The following is a 17,426-nucleotide window of genomic DNA, read 5'->3' as shown; positions in this document are numbered from 1 at the left end:
TGGTCTCTGATTCTTGCTTTGCGGTGTCTGCATTGATGAAAATGACCTTGYCTCGACGCACCTTCTCGCAGTAAAAATGGTCGAGCAACGCTAAGTTGACATCACTTCACCATCCTAAATCGGCCAAACAATAGATTCACACCCAATGCATCGAGACAAGAACACGCCAAGCGCATCATGACGGACATTCAGCAGTGGCGGCGGAAGATCCAACCCACCAGAACACGGACTCCAGCGTCATTGACCTTACCCACGCCAGACATCGAGGAGTTGGACGACTTGCAGCCTCCCACACCCAAGCGGCGCCTGAAGCCCAAACTGTCCGCATACTTCAATCAGACATCGAAGCCAGCAACGTTCGCCGAGGACCTCCCGGAATCACACTTTCCGAAATGGCCTTTTGACCAAATGTATCCGGATCCAAAGCCAGAGGACGAGCTCGATGCTGTCGTTTGTCATTTGATGGCCGACCCATACGGTTATCTCGGACCGCATTTCAACGCCTCTCTAATGCGCATCTTTGAAAGCTACCTCACGATGATGAAGGAAAATGTCCACCTGAAGTTACGGTGTGACGAAGGAGTGACCACAGCTCAGGCAGTGATCGCCAAGCTGCACATGGCTGAGAGAGATTGGGAGGATGAGAAGAATGACTACAAGGAAGAGGTGAAACGGCTCGAGGTGCTGCTTTCCAAGGCGAGCCGCAGAGGCGTCGCGGAGGTCACACTAGCTCGGCAGGAAAGTAAGGTCCATGGAATGTATCCAGCAGGCGCGCAGAAGAGGGAAACCATCTTCGRGTTTCTAGAAAAGATTACAAAACGTCACGAGGACACTGCCACATGGAGCAATCAAAGAGGTAACAACACCTTGCTCGCTTTRCCGTACTTTACTGATACCCTCCAGCTACCATGAAGCCTCTCCTGCAATCGCAGTCCAACCAGGATATCAACATGTCTCAACGCTTGAGCCAGAAGAAGTCCATGACCAACATACACGCAGATCTACCATTTGGGACACCTCCAGCGAAGGACATGAGATTCTCTCTGACGAACATGTCCATAATGGCAAAGCAGGCAGCTACACACCGACGGAATCGACCCGCCGATGGGTCGAACGCCACTGATGATACATTCTCTACCTTCAGCTCCGCCGGCGACCTTCTTCCAGACGAGGGGAGTACACATTGCATCCCTGAGGATGAGTTCTGCGTGGATCACGACATGGCAGATATTGAGCACATTGCCATCGCTCTGGCCCGGCGGCGAGGAGTGGCYCCTTCACTTGTCATGCCACAACTCATCACCCTTTTTGCAGCGAACCCGGACGGTACGTTAGCAACTCATATCCACTAACATCTCTCGCCCGGCTCTTGAGACCGGCTGATGCTCAGCTCTTTTACGAACGGGTCCCCAAATATACAGACGCATACTGACCCTTTTGCCATCTGTTTAGGGGCCGCTGATCGTGCATGCAGTATGCCAACCGTACTGAGTGTCTCGGTTGAACCGCAGTCAGCGTCTGTGACGGTCAACTCGCGCGCCGGCATTGTCAAACGTGCGACTGTAATGACAAGAGCCTCTGGTTTCTTCCAGAAGCTAAGACCCCAGCTTACGGTCGATCCGGTGGCAAACTCACTCGATTCGTCTCGCAGGTTCTCATTCGAGCCGGGTGACGATATCGCTGCTCATCATGCTGCTTCTCCCGGATTTGTGGTGTCGCCGGGCGACCAAAGAGTACTACGCAAGAGTGCGTCGCTTTGCTCAATGTCATCGCGCAACCCGTCTCGAATCCCAACCCCAGTGTCCACCCCGGGCACCGTTGTTCGACCGAGGCGAGAGCGAGATGAATCTTCATCAAGTCTCCTCACAGTCATCAAACGCTCCGAGGATGGCGACTCCAGGACGAGTTCCGTTTATAGCTCTCCGTCCGTGTATCGAGAGGAGTTCAATAGGACGTCGCCGTCCAAAGACAGGGATTCCATGTCCGGGCTGAGCCTGAGGAAAAGCAATCTGCTACTCGACCACACGAACAATCTTCGAGGCAATGCGAGCCGCGATGGCGTTGCTAATAATGAAAAGCGCTCAAGCGCTTTGAGCATCTCCCAAAGCTGTGATGCTCCTCCAGACATGAGCCGCGCTCAGCAGGAGAACTTCTGTCCGGCAGACACAAGCGAACAGTCTACGCCGTAGCGCTGGCCTTTGCTGATGGGCAAGCATCGAGACACGGTGCCATCTGCTTTATGACATGMGGTGCATTTATACAGTGCGCGTGTTGGCGATATGTGAGATGTGTATCGGCAAGCGAGACCATACCGAAGCAGCGCAGGTGCTTCGATATCCACGTATTGGCCATCTTCGATGCCGCCTCGAGGCTTCCAATTTGATTGCACTGTGAGCGTGATGTCTGGGGGACGCGGGAGATTGGCAAATCCCGAGATGGACCTGCGAGGGACATCGAAACCCTCTCTACTCATTTAATTATCACTTTACGAGTGACAGCTGTCGGCGGATCCAGCGTAGGTCGTGCCTTTGCGCACACGCCTTTTCGCTACCTGTCGTACGACATGGGTCAAATTGCTGCTAACATGGTTCACCGTCCCTCGGAGACGTTTCATCGCTTCGCGCTCCGCGTACACCCGATGCTATCTTTCGAAAAGTAAAATCTTTTCTATTTCGCATACGTCGAACGTGCATAAAATCTTCTCGGGGATCATCATCGCGGTCCACTGAAAAATACCCAAGCGTCGTCATGACTATTTTCAATGCAAGGAATACTCCATCATTGCTCGGCGAGAGCACCGGGCAGACAGGGGGATGTGGCTCAATCCGTTGTAACAGGGAACAGTGATGTGCCCCGCGACAGACGCTGCCACAGAAAAGAGCGTGGCATGGCACGCTCAATCGATCTACGTGACGCACATGGTGTGGCTGACAGCGTCCGATGGCTGCGGCTGGCAAGGATACGTTCAGATCGCTGGGCTCGTGGAATGATGTCTTCGGGCGATCTCTGTCGGAGCTGCGTGTCTCTGCATGTGTGCCAGCTCCATGAGAGATCTGCACTGCGAGGTCAGAAGACCGCAGGACCGCGTCAGCTGTGAGAGGAACAACCGATAAGTGCCACATTTGGAGCCTTCCAGAGGTGAACGAAAAGGCCCACGTGTGACGGCAATGCATTAGTGCCGGTTTGCACAGCCACGCTCTGTTTCGCCGCCACAGTCACAACGCCACGATATGCAAGCCACATCATATGCAACTGAACATGCACGCTTCGACATCTGACTGTTACTAGAGAGGGGGAATCGAATCATGTGTAACTCGGGCAGTGTACTGCGTGACTGGAGCTGTTGATCTTCCGCGTACGAGAGTACAGGTATCGTTGTGCTCGTTGGGAACAAGCAGCGATTGGTCGCTCCTGTTCTAAGGTCGGGGAGTCACAATCACGACATGCTCGATGTACGATGGCTTCTACCTCAACAGCGTCTAGAGTCGTAGTCTTCCTCGACTTGGATCTGTAGGGAGGTAGCTAACCGCTGCCATGCGCTTATGCTACACTTGCGCGCGGCGCCCCGACGTCCTTCAGCAAGACTCCCAAACGCTGAGCTGCTCAGACGGGGTTTATTACGAGCTCTCAAATCTGTGGAGCACTGATCAATGAGACCAACTGCTTCGTCGCGAATCCTATGACAACACTAAATGGGCTGCGCAACCGCCATCGCCGCAAGCATCTACCTATCCACACTCTCTGCGCTGTGGCTCTTCAACCCCGGGAAGGACCCAGGAAGCGCACAACCCAACTGAAATCATTGCACATCCGCGTACTGCGTGGCCGGAAACTTTGCCCGTTGCCTTTTCCAAGACCCAACCATCTGAGCGGTCAACGGTAGGTGTCACTCACCGAGAGTGTCCTTTGCCCGTGCTCTGCAGCAATCAGATGAAACTTGAAGGACGACAATCGCTGGTTCCTCTATGACTGACACGGGCGAAACGATCGTGAGAACGCATCGTAACGAGAGAACAATAATCAATCACGATGCGAAGCGAAGCGAAGTGACGGGTGCACGATGCCGTCTCGGCTAGGGTTACTTCTTCTCTCAACGACGATCATGGCCAGCCTGTTCGGGACTAAACGCCGAGCATGAGTGGGTCCATTGGCCATGTTGTGGGTTTTTCGTGCCGTCCGATGTGGCCGACTCTGATGTTCACATTTGACCACAGACCGTGAGCGGAAGGACATCCGAGCAGTTTCTCGGCATTCGGACTGGCTCTGCGTTGGCGGCAAAGTGGAGCCTCGAGCGGGGACGAAGAAACGAGTGTCAGCCACAGATGCAGCAAGGATTCTCGGCTGCACACCTCACTAGCTCGGGCTCCACAGCAGGTAGGTAGCGCAAGAGGCTAAGGAAGCCCAGACTGCGCACAGCCACAGGTGTGGCGTAGGCGACGCAACGTGAGTGAGACGTGGTGATTGAGTAGAATAGGCTCTGGAGCGAGAGCGACACGCAAAGTTGGGGAAGCGAGAGCTCGCTTCGCTGGCATTCGCACAAGTACGGCATAAATAGTCGGAAGATTCCTATCATTTCCATTGCTTGCCACGGAGACAGGCCCTTACGCCGCGTATTTCTGGAGGGTCACGCTAGCGAACCCCTGCCCACCGCTCTGGTTCTAGAGGTCTTAATTAACGCCCGCCTGWGGCTTGAAAGTGCGTTTCACAGCTCGCACCTTTCCACGCCCAATACCAATACCTCTCAACACACATCGCCGTCCTTCCATGACCTTCAGCACTGCGTTCCGCCAGCGTAGCTGCTAGATTATCACCTGGCGAAGATGTTTCGAAATCGGTGAGTTGCCAAACCCACTGCCAGCTGCGCGAGGCCGGGGGGAGGGAGCGTCGCAGCCTCAGCCTCCAGCTTCACTGCCACATCGATCGGCTCGACGTAACTTTAACATCAGAGGGCTTGCGTGCTAACATCACCACCCAGAAGAACATCGCAAAAGCCGAGCGACGAGCTTTACAAGAACTTCAAGGCCAACTTCCCTGCACTTAGTGCGGGCGGTGTCTCGTMCCCGGACGCGCCCGGACAAACGGTGCCAGCGACTTCGTCGACGGAGACGCTCGAAAATCCGCCCAACCCGCGGTAGGCTTCTCCCTGTATCTTTGCTGAAATTGCCAGCACAGATCAGCCCCAATTGCGTGGCCGGTACCCAGTCTTTGGGAGTCATCACTGACAGTATTGTTAGGTCCCTGGATGACCAGCCTCACGATATCAAGGATGCCGACCCCACCCCAAGAGGCTCCAACGAGTCTTGGACATTTGGAACGTCTGGCCTCACACCGTCCCTGATGGATCCCAACAGCCAGAACTTCAACATGTTTGCAAGCCATATTCCGGGCTACTACACGCCCCCGCCTGGAAACAGCACGCTATACCACAGTCAAGCAGGCGATTTGCACACTCCCTCCGGATTCGGCGGCCTCGGTCTGGGCACGCCGCTGTCAATGCCGACATCAGAAAGTGGTTTGCATGCTGGACAGCAGGCTACTCAATTCCATGGATTCCAGTCCCACCTTCCGCAATACATCCCCCCTCAGCAATYCCACAATGTCAACCCATTCCACATGCACCAGCAGCAAGGCTTCCCTCCGCAACACTTTACCCACCAACCTTCGTTCGACGCGCTGGATGGTCCGGTTGGGGAGTCGCCTGTCGACGACATGGCCATGGACCTGGCAATTCAACATCCGCATCAACAGATGGATAGCCTTTTCCACCCCCAGACTCTTCAAAATGTCATGCAGCCACCATCGTTCCATCCCTCCGCAGAGAAGTAGGTCCACCAAGACTTGGAATCGCAATGACATCGCTGACAGGCAAATAGATTCCGATTTCATGTCACTCTGAACGCACCAACCGCGATGATCAAGCACGCCGATGAGATACCAGTCACATACTTGAACAAGGGACAGGCATATACGTTAAACGTGATTGATACGCACTTCCAACAAGGCGCTCCGCCGGCCAGGTACAGGACCTTTGTCCGCGTCTCCTTCGAGGRCGAACAGCAACGACAGAAGCCTGCCGCATGTTGGCAACTCTGGAAGGAGGGACGCGGCACTAATGAAGCCCACCAACGCGGTGGTCGGCTGCAGGCTGTCGAATATGTCGACGCTGGGCAACTTGGCGGCTCCGAAGAGTCGGGCAAGTCAAAACTTGAGCTCGAGTGTGCTTCCTTTGACGGATTTTGTGTGACCTGGAGTCCAGCTGCGGGCGCCGCGGAGTGTCCCATCTCCGTCCGGTTCAATTTCCTCTCAACCGACTTCAGTCACTCCAAGGGCGTCAAAGGCATTCCCGTCAGGTTGTGCGCAAAGACCGAACGAATCGATGAAGCGTCCGAACTCGCGCATACTCTTCCTCTGGAGAATGAAGTGTGCTACTGCAAAGTCAAACTGTTCCGAGACCATGGCGCAGAACGTAAACTCTCGAATGATGTCGCACATGTCAAGAAAACCATCGACAAGCTCAATCAACAAATCGCACAAATTGAGTCGGGAATGAGAGACTCGGGAAAGCGCAAGAGGAGCGGGTCGATGGCTAAAGGTATCGACAGCCGGCCAGGCAAAGTTCCGAAGCACAGGCGAACATGGTCAATGACCTCTTCCGCCTCCAACAGTGGGAGAGGCAGCGCTGAGGATGATATGCACGTCAAGCTCTTAACACTGCAGGACATGTTCACCTCAACCAGGCCTGCAAGCGTGCTATATCTCCGTGGTGAGGAGGGAGACGATCCAGACGCCTATCCAGTGAAGCTTTCAGGAGAGGACCTACTACGCACAGATTCGATCGACGCTTCGAGCTGGGAGAAACACAGCGGCACCGGCCCTCCCTCCTCGGCAGTCTCGCCTACTCCCAGTACAGATGGATTGATCGGAAGCCGCAAGGATGCAAGCATGCAACAACCCACGCCAATAGGCGGACCTTCGCGTGAGAACTCCAACGAATGGAAGATACAGCCACCAACAGCAACCACAGAGATGCAGCTAGCCGTTCCTGACCAGCTGCAAAGCCCGCCGGGTAATTTGCCCTCCAAGATCGAGACCAAGTCGCCAATGTCCGGTGCTTTGACTGGATGGATAGAAGCTCTGGGTGTCGACCACAGTTACAGGTCACCCCCTGAACGGCCGGTGAAGCCAGTTGCATCGATCTTCGTGCAGCCTCGCGTTGCAGGAAAAGCGGTCACCGACAACTACTATCGAGCTGTGTACCTGATGAATCGTACACTCAAGGATTTCAATAACGCGATCGCGTCCAAATGCGGCATCGAACCCACGGCAGTCCTACGAACATACCGGATCAACAGAGATGGTCTGCACATTCTATTTGACGACGATTGCGTGCGCGAACTACCCGAGGCGCAAGACATGACAGCCGAATTCTGCGAAGCGCAGCCGGGCACACCAGTAAAACACAAGAGAGAATGGGATGCTGGATCCACTGACATTCAGTGTGATGGCGAGGTAACCACCGATGAGAATGTCAATTCTTCGGGGTATGAGCTCAAGCTACTTTTCTGATTCCCACCCATGGGACAGACCACACTCGTTTGATCTCACGAGAACCACGACGAATGAAGCGCACTTGCATTGATGGAGGAATGTGTACATGGAGGATTGGACAGATATCGTGCAACTCCCTTCAAGGGGTGCACTCCGATACCAGAGCCTCTGATATCGGGCCTTTTTTTGCTTTTGAGACGACGATACCCAGACGCGCACGGCAAACGTTCTTGATGGGAAGGAAGGGTTTCACGGTCTCTGGCAGCGAGTACCGGGTAATGAGCATCGGATTATACAGGCCAGGGGCCTCATTGGCACAGATTGAGTAATGAATTGGAGAGCGTCAAGACCGATGATGAACAGAGCGGCGGTGCGCTGGCTCAGACAGATGATACCCAATCCACCGCATTTAGCCGGCAGAATAATACGAATGGTAGCATCTCATCGCGAGATGTGTTTGATGTTATCCCAGTCCCCCCTCGTTCATAGGCAGCAGCATTCGCAACGAGCTCAGTGGCTGCCACACTTTAATCGCACAAGGTTACCGCCAGTGAACACCTCCCGGGTTCTTCGCAGCGCGAGCGTCTCGCCATGCGAATGGAGTGGTCACCGGGACCGAGAGCCCAACCTAGCTCTCAGCATATGATGCCAAGCTTAGGCGAACGTGCCGAGTGGCCGAGTGCCTCGTCACCCGCCACACAACATGAAACATGAGAGCAACGATGGCGCTTGCAAGAAGAAAGCCTTATTCTTCTTCTCTGCATCACACGTGCTGTACACTCCGCTCCATCGGGTGTGCCAGCGCATCAAAGTCTGGCCACGCGTTGTAAAAATTAGGGCCGATGCTGCGCCTCCTCGATCCTGCAACACGATCTTCGACGTGGCTGAACATGTTCCCTGTCAACCCGTCTATCCCCCAGGTCGTTTCATACARAGTCGGTGAACGTGATACGGCGACGAATTGGAATCGCTCCGCCAAATCTACCAAGGGCATGTCACTGATATACTTTTWCCTCTGCGCCACAGCGGCAGCTAAATTTCACGCAAGGGTTTCCCAGTCACCTTGTACAGAAAAAGACAGAAAGGCGCAATTGATCGGCACGAGCATGGCCCATGGAAGGCCCAGGAGCCGGGATACAAACGGCGTGGTCCGGTAGTCTTGCCTTTTGAGAACGAACATTGGTCTGAACGGGAAATTGGAGGTGTCACAAAATAGCACATGCGCGCGATCCGGCAGATGATGCAGAAGGAGTGGTGTTGTTGATCGCCTCTTCAATTCCCTCGCCGGGTCGCGACTCGAATTGCCCTTTGTACCGCTCCAAAGTTGATGGATCTTAAGGTTTACTGCGCCACGCTCAGTGTGTGGCATTGCATGTGGACGTCGTGTTGGATTGGCAGCGATACAATAAGAGCAATCAGCGACTGTTCGAAGCGAGATCCGAACGTGGAGTCGCAAAACACATTCAAGGCAAGATATGCCGTGGGGGCAAATTGGGTGATTCCGACCCATCGGCCTCGCTTGCGATTCTACCCAGAAATCCCTCACATTCGGGGACGAGCTGAGATGAACATCCAGTGCCGTACTCCGTTCTGCATCGCATCGCCATCACAGGCGTTCAACCCGGGTCTATTCAACACCCTGCATGCCCCAAATGCCCAACGGATCGGTTCTGCCAGCAGAGTCATGTCTTTCCTTGGTTTGTAGCCGCTTGACACGTTTGGCCATCAGACCGACCGCCACGGGCCCGATGAGAGTGCATAGCAGGATAGCCCAGGTCACAATGAGGTAGAGCTCCGACGATCCACCTGCTGTGGGCGTGCCAAAGACACCATTGCTTTCTGCCACGCTCGATATGAGAAAGCCGATCTCACCCCTTGCAACCATTGCACTTCCGAGCATGGTGGCGGGATAGAGAGAGATTGGCTTGGGGATCTGTACCTTCCTCGACTTCTGTGTGGATTGCTGGGGTGGCGTTGGCGTCGACGTTGGCGCTGGCGCTGACGGTGTGGCGGTGACTTGCGAAGCGGCCTGAGATGGCTCGTTTGAGAATTGTAGCCTGGCTCCGAATGGCCATATTGCGTGCCTGGAGAGGCGAGCGGGTATGAGTTTCCGGAGCGCTCTCGTGGGGAGAACCGGGCTTGTGAAGCGAATCAAACAGATGCCACAGACCAGTTTGGCCCAAACCATCAAGATGGTATAGACAACTCCGCGCCATACCACCGCACCGGAAAACATCCGAGTGATTGGAATGGCGAATCCAATTGACGCGAAGAAGAATGGCTTGAGGACTGTACGGAGTGCTGGCTCGTAGTACTTCTCGAATATGTGAGTACCTTTTAGGTGGTCATAGTCTGCAAAGACTCCCAAGGCTTGAGATGGGCCATTGCCATCGGCTTCTGGGGTTGAGATACTGCTCTGGCTGATACCATGGACATCGTTGTGCTTCTTCGGCACTGCATCGCTCGAGTTGTCGTGCTCAGCTACTTGAGATGCATCATGGGCTTCGCGTTCGGGTTTCTTTCCGTCTTTTGGCAAACGCTCATTCCGCAGGTCTTCGCAAAGGGTGTCCCACCATGAGATTACCGCTCCGGCAAGGTACGCTGCGAACAGAACAGAGGTTCCTGCATAGCTGGCAGCAGCGACGAGGACTGATAGCACTAACGTATGCAGTATTATCGCAGCATACTCTGTAGTTAACAGTCGATGTGTCTGAGAGCCTGGACTTTTCGCCAGGCTATTGTAGCACCACTTCGTCGTGGGCCGGACGATAAACATGCATATCAAAGGCAAAATTATCGCGAATGCAATCGACACGAATACCGGTCGGATGACAGTAGTCGCTTGAAAGCCTCCGGAATTCTCCCCCAGCCTGGAGATTATGCCACTCATGACCAGACCAACAATGTCGTCCATCATGGCAGCGCTGGACAGTACAACACCCAGCCGACTTGCGCTGAGCCCACTCGTGGAGAGAATCGTAAACGTCGTCCCAAGTGATGTCGAACAAAGTGCAGCTCCGGYGGCGAATGCCTGCACGGGTGTACTGCCCTCTACCAAACCCAAGAGGACAAAGGAAATGCCAATAGGTGCACTCACTCCAATAGAAGCGACTAGGCATGAGAGCGGTAAGTTGGATTTGAGAGTCTTCAAGTTGGTGGCGAGGCCGCCTATATTCAAAGTCAACAAAATTTCGTCCATTAGAAAAGTGCGTCCAACATCAATCACCTTCCATGACGATCAGGATCAACCCCAAGTATCCTACTTGCATCACAGTACTTTGCACATCTTCAGACAGCCAATTGGCACCTGGCGTGCCCCATGCGATCCCAATGGCGATCTGGCCGAGAAGGCCACAGTACAGTAGTTTGTCTAAAGCCCAATTGAGTGCGTTCGCCAATATCAAAAATGAAGAGAGTATTAGGATTGTGACGATACCTGGCTCGTGATAAGCCAAGGCTGCTTCTGTCGTCGCCATGAATGCGGTTTGAAACTTGGCTCGGACATGGTGAAGCTTGAGGTTGGAGACGGGGATGGAATGGAAACGATCGGTCTGGTTAGTGTCACTACCCCAACCCTAACCCTGGGATATAGCAATTTTTCACAACGGAGCACACGGGGCATACACCGTCATGATCTGAAAACGAAAGATGTGATATTAGGAACTAATAGACGTATGATAAAATTCGAGGTTAAAAAATGAGATGAGCTGTGGGACACTTTCACGATGGAAGATTTACGAGTGGATTGTCCTGAGTGACACCAAGAACCCAAACGCCGTCACTCAAAAGTCCCCCGATACACCAGTGCGGGTCATCGTTCACTTGGAACATCTTACTTGTGTACATCGACTTTAACTTGCAGAGCGCGGACCAAAATACCGTATTCTTCATTTCTCGCCTGCCAAAGTCTCGTCGACAACCTCACCACAGATACGACATCAACATGACACGAGAAGTGCGTGTGCACAGATAGGGAGATGCGGTATACATTCACTCATGTCGGCGGAGGAAGTTTCCCAGCATCGTCGACTCCGGCCTTCCCCTCTTCCCTCCGCTTAGCTATCAGCGCGACCCTCGCACGATTCACCGTCTTTACGAAAAGCCTCTCCCGCTCATCCAATTCCCTCCCAGAAGTCTCAGCGCGCCCAGTGACATACTTCCGCACACTGAAACACAAATCCTTAGATATCATAATATCTCCCCACTGCAATGGAAACTCATATGCCGGCTGCCCAGTAATCGGCCTCCCATTATCAAAGACGGGATCCAGCGCCGCATGATAGCTTTGCATGAATGCCATTTCGGACTCTGTGGGGCCACGCCTAGAGTGCTCTTTGCTCAACCTGCGGAAAATGAAGTTGGCCTCCTTCATTTGACGAGGCTTCCCACGCCACCAGRTGGGGAACGGGTCTGCGATTGTCATTGCTGGAGAGGGAGATGGGCATTGATCCTTCCCTTTCGCTTGCTCTGACAGCTCTGCTACAGTAGAAAGTCCGTCACGGTTGGGTTGGGTTCCGAAGTTGGATTGGGGTGGAGTATCAAGGTGTTCTCCGAGGCCGTGGGAGTATTCCAAGCTTGCAACACGTTCTTTGCGTTTGTAATATCGCTCACTAGCCATGGAAGATGGTGACGGTGTAGTGTCCGGAGACTTGTTTAGTATGCAAGCAGCGGGCAGCTCTCCGATTAGTCTGCCGGAGCTGAGCTTCATCGCTTTCGCCCCTGAATCATCATGCGTCCCCAAAGTGTGGGTGCTGTATCCCAAGCCACGTCTGACTGTGGCGACCGCAGGCTGCAGCAAGGCCCCTACCTCCTCATCGCGTGAGGGGATCAATGCCGCTTCCTGGCCAACGACTATTTCGTCATTCGGCAACGCAAGGTCGTCCGGATAGTCTTTCCGTGCCGTGGATAACCCGGTAGCAGCCTCAAAGTCCGCTCCAGCTCTTGGTGAAGACATTGAGACATCCCCTTTGGCATCCCCGAACACGAAAGGCTTATAGCTCCCCTCCATCACCTTGTGCTCCTCGAGTTCAATACTCGGCCGAGGGTAAACCCCCTTGTTCCTCCCTCGTCTCCTCCTTGCCCAGACGATAGTCCTCCACCGGTCAGCCTTCTGTGCTATGGGGACCTCCTCATCCCCTGACCTCTTAGCTTTCAGTATCTCGGGCAATACCGCCCTCTCCCATATCTCCAAGACCTTCTGGTCAAGCTGATTTGCAACATCTTGCCCCTCCACAGACGCCACAGCCTGCAATGTGTATCTCAGTACTTGCGTTGGGATCCGCCGACGCATCTTTAGCGGCCGAATGACACCTGCAGTGACCATCGCCCTGGATATAAGGCTCTCCACCGGAGCGGAGCGATCTTTCAGGAACCGGTAGCATTCCCACACTCGTCTAAAAGCAACCCGAGGTCGGAGCTGCTCCTGTTTAGCAAACGCAAACGCTACACGATGTACTAGATCGATGTGCGTGGGTGGCAATATCAGCGGCTGGCGTGCTGAGCCCAGCCGTGGTCGAGGTGTGCGGTCTGTTTGTGTGACGCGATTGAGCACAAACCAGATCGCAGAGGAACTTATCTTACTGCTGTCATCCGCGATTGCGATGGGTAGGTCGTGCACGCGGCTCAGTGATAGTTTAGGTATGCTGCGGAAAACGTACAGGGCGTAGTGGAGTGCCTTTCTCGCGACGAAGTGGTGGATCAACTCTTCTCCAAGCCAAGCGGTGGGTCTGAGGTCGGAGTGACGCCACAGCCTCAGATAGGCTCTGAAAAGGTGCTTATCGCTCTTGGGCAGAGAACGAAAGGAGAGAATGGCGAATATTCGTCGAGCAAGCGTTTCGTACGGAATTCGGTGCTTTGCGAGATGGCCGATCAGATCCACGAGGGGGTAGTAAGGACATAATAGATCCTTGCGTAGCGAAGGATCAGTCTTCCAAGGAGTTGAGAGGAGCATGGTGTGGGTGGGCAGATCAGGGTCAAGGGAGCTCTTCTCCCGATGCCTGCGGTTCCGCGCCTTGATCACGAGAGGAGAGTAAGGAGAGTAATTATTCTTGCGTGGCGAAGGATCAATCTTCCAAGGAGTTGAGAGGAGCATGGTGTGGGYGGGCAGATCAGGGTCGAGGGACCTCTTCCCCCGATGCCTGCGGTTCCGCGCCTTGATCCCGAGAGGAGAGTAAGGGGAGTATTGATTCTTGCGTGGCGAAGGATCAGTCTTCCAAAGAGTTGAGAGGAGCATGGTATGGGTGGGCGGACCAGGGCCGAGGGACCTCTTCTCCCGACGCCTGCGGTCCCGCGCCTCGACCGCGGCTGTGATGAAGTGAGGGACCCAACAGTGCATGAGTATGTCGGTAAGGAACACGGGATCGTGTGCGGAGAGATGCTTGTGCAGCACAGCAACCTGGAGACGCGGGTCTTTTAGCGAGAGCTGCTCGTACACACCAAGCCAGACCACATCAAATGATATCGATCCCTCATTCTCTTCAAAATGATGCAGACAACTCAGCCACATATCGATGATAGGAGCAAGCTGGGAGTGATCCGGGCTCTCATCCACCATCAGCCGGGTTGTTGTTGCACAAGTCTTTACGAGCATATCCTTGACCGAGAGTGCTCGCAGCAGGTGATGTGTTGAATTGAAGTCAGGCGAGGCGGATTGCAAAGCACGCGTCAACATCTTGAGCGCATGGGCGCATTCGTCCATGGGAAGAGTACCAAGATGGATCTTGTTGACGATCATGTCCACGACAAGATCCCGGATCTCTCTTGCCTCCAATCTTGTCGTTCCAAGCCAGGTCAACAGTCGAGAGGTGTTCTTCGCGTCGAACTCGTCGGCCGAGGATTGTAAAAATGTAACCACATCGGCCAGATTCTCCGCACTCAGCGGCTCATAGCTGTCCAACTTGGCCAACAGATCCCCAAAGGCGTTGCGACTTACAACCACAGGATCCACAGGCACATTCCCTATCTTGCCGCTGTTGAGACCTCCACCCTCGACCGCATCTTTGTCGCCAGGTAAATCAAGCAACCTCTCCCATGCGTCTTGTTCTTGTTCTTGGGCTTTCCTCTTGGGCTTACCACCAGGCCATCCATATCTCCACGCACTCTTCTCCTTGGGCCCAACGACAGTGTCTGCCTGCTGTGACCTTGGCGCCTGCCATGACCAGCCTTTCTCCACATCTTGCCTATCCGCGCTCCGCGTGCCGAATCCAAATAACGCGCCAAAGTCTGCTCCACCACCATTGGGAGGTTGCTGATATGACGCTAGACCCATGCGCCTCCTCGCCAGACGACGGCGGAATTCCAACGGACCGGGCACGTTGCTACCATGTCGCCTACCGCCATCAATGCGATGTAGTTGGCCATGAGGGCTGTTGTAGATGTGTGTGAAGCGTCTCCAGKCTGCAGCGAGTATGTCGTCGGTGACCCAGAGCGCCGTGTAAGAGGGTGCCGACTGCGGGCAGAGACATGGCATGGAGTGCCAAATCTGGATGCATAAAAAAAGTGCAGGTGGACTGGCATTGGAAGAGTACTAGAGCGTGTCCAGTGTGTTTTGATAATTGACAATTGAGCTCGGACTCGGTAGCGTACGTAGATCCATAGTTAGCTGTAACTCTGTATACAGCTGTCAATTACGTCGTGTCCGGTAAGAGTAATTAAGAAGTAGTGATTAAGCGGTGCGCTCCGTACCGCTTACGTAAAGGAGTAGTAGTGTTAAAATTGTCTAACTAAAAATCCAAAACTAGAGGCTAGGGAGGTAGTAGGATATAGCGGCAAAGGGTAAGATAAGAGACTCTAATCTTAAACTAATTTATTATAAGGTGTATAGCACTTAAAGTAGGAACTAATTAAGTATATTAATTAAATTAATTATCTTAAGAACTAAATATTAAGAATAAGTATATACCTTTAGCCTTAGTATCCTAATTACCTAACTAGGAAATTACCTTAAAGTAGATTCTACTTTAAGCTCTCTTTCCTTTTTAAACCTATTAGGTTTTAATACTCCTACTTAAGGAAGAAAGGGCTAAATATATTTCCCTATATTTTTATAGATTCTATTAAGTATAGAAAGATAGTCCTATAGCCTAGAAGTATAGTTCTATTTTAGCTACTATCTTAGTATAATTCCTTAATTTAGTATATAATATCTTCTAAACTAAAACCTAGTTTAGGAGATACTACCCTTTTTGCCCTTTATTCTTCTCTTATTTACTAGAGTCTTAACTAGGTTATAGAAGTCTAAAAGCTAGGTCTATTTAATAGCTTAGTTAACCTATTTATAATTATCTCCTTTATTAGAAGATATTCTATAGAAATTTTCTTTTCCTACTAAAGTCTTCTAATAAAGTTATATATAATATTAATATACTTTAACCTTTTATAAATATAAGCATCTTTTACTAGTATTAAGTAAGCCTAGTTATCTTTAAAAAGACGAACTAGTCTAAGCTTATTTAATACTTCCTCTCTAGCCTTAATCTTTAGTTAAAAAGGGGATAATCTAATTAAATTTCCTTAACCTATTTCTCTAAGAAGGGATAAGAGGAACTATAATTATTTTATATAGGTATTTATTACTATAAACTTAGCTTCTATTATTAAGATAGCTATAGATTTCTACTTCTTACTTATTTATAAGATTAGTCTATTATAAAGTATAAAAATATTTCTAAAAACAGATTTCCTATTAGATTTATTTATAGTAAAATCTAAGTCTAAGTATCTAGTTAGAAATCCTAGTTTATCCCTTAAGAAGGTAATTTTAAGATCTAGGTTTAATTTAAAGTATTTTAAGACTTTCTTTAGGGCTCTTATATATTTCTTAGAAGAATTACTAAAAAAGGAGCTTAGCTTTCTAATAGTAAATATAATATCTAGCCTTATAATAATTATAGGCTATATCTAAGTCTAAATTATTATTTAGTACTCTTCCCTACTATATCTTTTATTATCTAGGCTAGATTTTTCTAGTTCCTTATAACTATTTATTAGTAAGAGAGTTAGCTTTAATAACTTTATATCTATTTTAAATTTCTAAAGGCTCTTAAGAATATAGTATTCTTAGTTAAGCTTTAGGGTTCTATATTTCCTATCTCTAGTTATATTTATTCTTAGGATCCTTAATAGTTCCTTAAGATCCTTAATATTAAAGATCTTTCTAAAACTTTTTTTAAATTAGTTTATAGAATCTATTAATCTTCTAGTAATTAGAATATTATTTATATAAGTTATAACTATAAGTTCTTTTCTATAATAGTATATAAGGTATAGATCTACCTTAGACTAAATAAATCTAAGACTAAGAAGCTTTAATATATAAAATTAATTCTAGTCTCTTACTATTTACTTTAGTCTATATAAGCTTCTTAGGATTTTTAAAATATATCTTAAGGTAATATTAACCTCTTTAGGTACTACTATAAAGATATCTTCCTTTAGGTAACTATTTATAAATATACTATCTATATTTACTAGATATAGCTTAAGGTTATTCTTATAAACTACTATTATAAAGGTCCTAAAAGTCTTATATTTAACTATTAGAGTAAATATTTCCTTAAAATTAACTTTATACTTTTAAGAAAATCCTTTTATAATAAGCCTTACTTTTAGCTTATTAAGTGCACTACTTACTAGTCTCTTAACTATAAATACCTACTTAGAACTTATAAGGTTTATACCTTTTAAAGTAATAATTTCTTTTTATATATAATTACTTTATAAAGAATTTAATCCTTTTTTAATAGCTTCCTTTTATAGGTTTTCCTATTCCTTATTTCCTACTACTTCTTTATATTTTTATAAGATAGGGATATCCTACTTAAGTATAATCCCTTTTAAAATAGTAGAGAAAGTAGTTTTATAGATTTCTTCCTTTATTT

At 50.3% G+C, this 17,426-nt stretch overlaps 4 protein-coding genes; 2 read left to right on the top strand and 2 right to left on the bottom strand.

Annotated features, from left to right (window-relative positions):
* Positions 1-177: 177 nt before the first annotated feature.
* RCC_06041 (uncharacterized protein) lies at positions 178-2,189 on the top strand (the record flags this gene model as incomplete). XM_023771305.1 has 3 exons in its annotated part: positions 178-856; positions 904-1,326; positions 1,453-2,189. 3 exons carry the CDS (start codon positions 178-180, stop codon positions 2,187-2,189), a joined length of 1,839 nt encoding a protein of 612 aa, XP_023627073.1.
* Positions 2,190-4,820: 2,631 nt separating this feature from the next.
* On the top strand, positions 4,821-7,566 carry RCC_06040 (related to transcription factor BOM; the record flags this gene model as incomplete). XM_023771304.1 has 4 exons in its annotated part: positions 4,821-4,834; positions 4,976-5,131; positions 5,235-5,822; positions 5,874-7,566. 4 exons carry the CDS (start codon positions 4,821-4,823, stop codon positions 7,564-7,566), a joined length of 2,451 nt encoding a protein of 816 aa, XP_023627072.1.
* A 1,609-nt stretch (positions 7,567-9,175) lies between these two features.
* RCC_06039 (related to Na+/H+ antiporter) lies at positions 9,176-11,024 on the bottom strand (the record flags this gene model as incomplete). XM_023771303.1 has 2 exons in its annotated part: positions 9,176-10,716; positions 10,775-11,024. The coding sequence occupies 2 exons, from the start codon at positions 11,022-11,024 to the stop codon at positions 9,176-9,178; spliced, it is 1,791 nt and encodes a 596-aa protein (XP_023627071.1).
* Positions 11,025-11,542: 518 nt separating this feature from the next.
* On the bottom strand, positions 11,543-15,016 carry RCC_06038 (uncharacterized protein; the record flags this gene model as incomplete). Its single annotated transcript, XM_023771302.1, has 1 exon — positions 11,543-15,016. One exon carries the CDS (start codon positions 15,014-15,016, stop codon positions 11,543-11,545), a length of 3,474 nt encoding a protein of 1,157 aa, XP_023627070.1.
* Positions 15,017-17,426: the final 2,410 nt, after the last annotated feature.

The sequence above is a fragment of the Ramularia collo-cygni genome (genome assembly GCF_900074925.1).
Source record: "Ramularia collo-cygni strain URUG2 genome assembly, contig: RCC_scaffold08, whole genome shotgun sequence".
NCBI classification, from domain to species: Eukaryota; Fungi; Ascomycota; class Dothideomycetes; order Mycosphaerellales; family Mycosphaerellaceae; genus Ramularia; species Ramularia collo-cygni.
The sequence above is the reverse complement of the archived record's forward strand: the minus strand, read 5'-3'. Positions and strand labels throughout refer to the sequence as shown.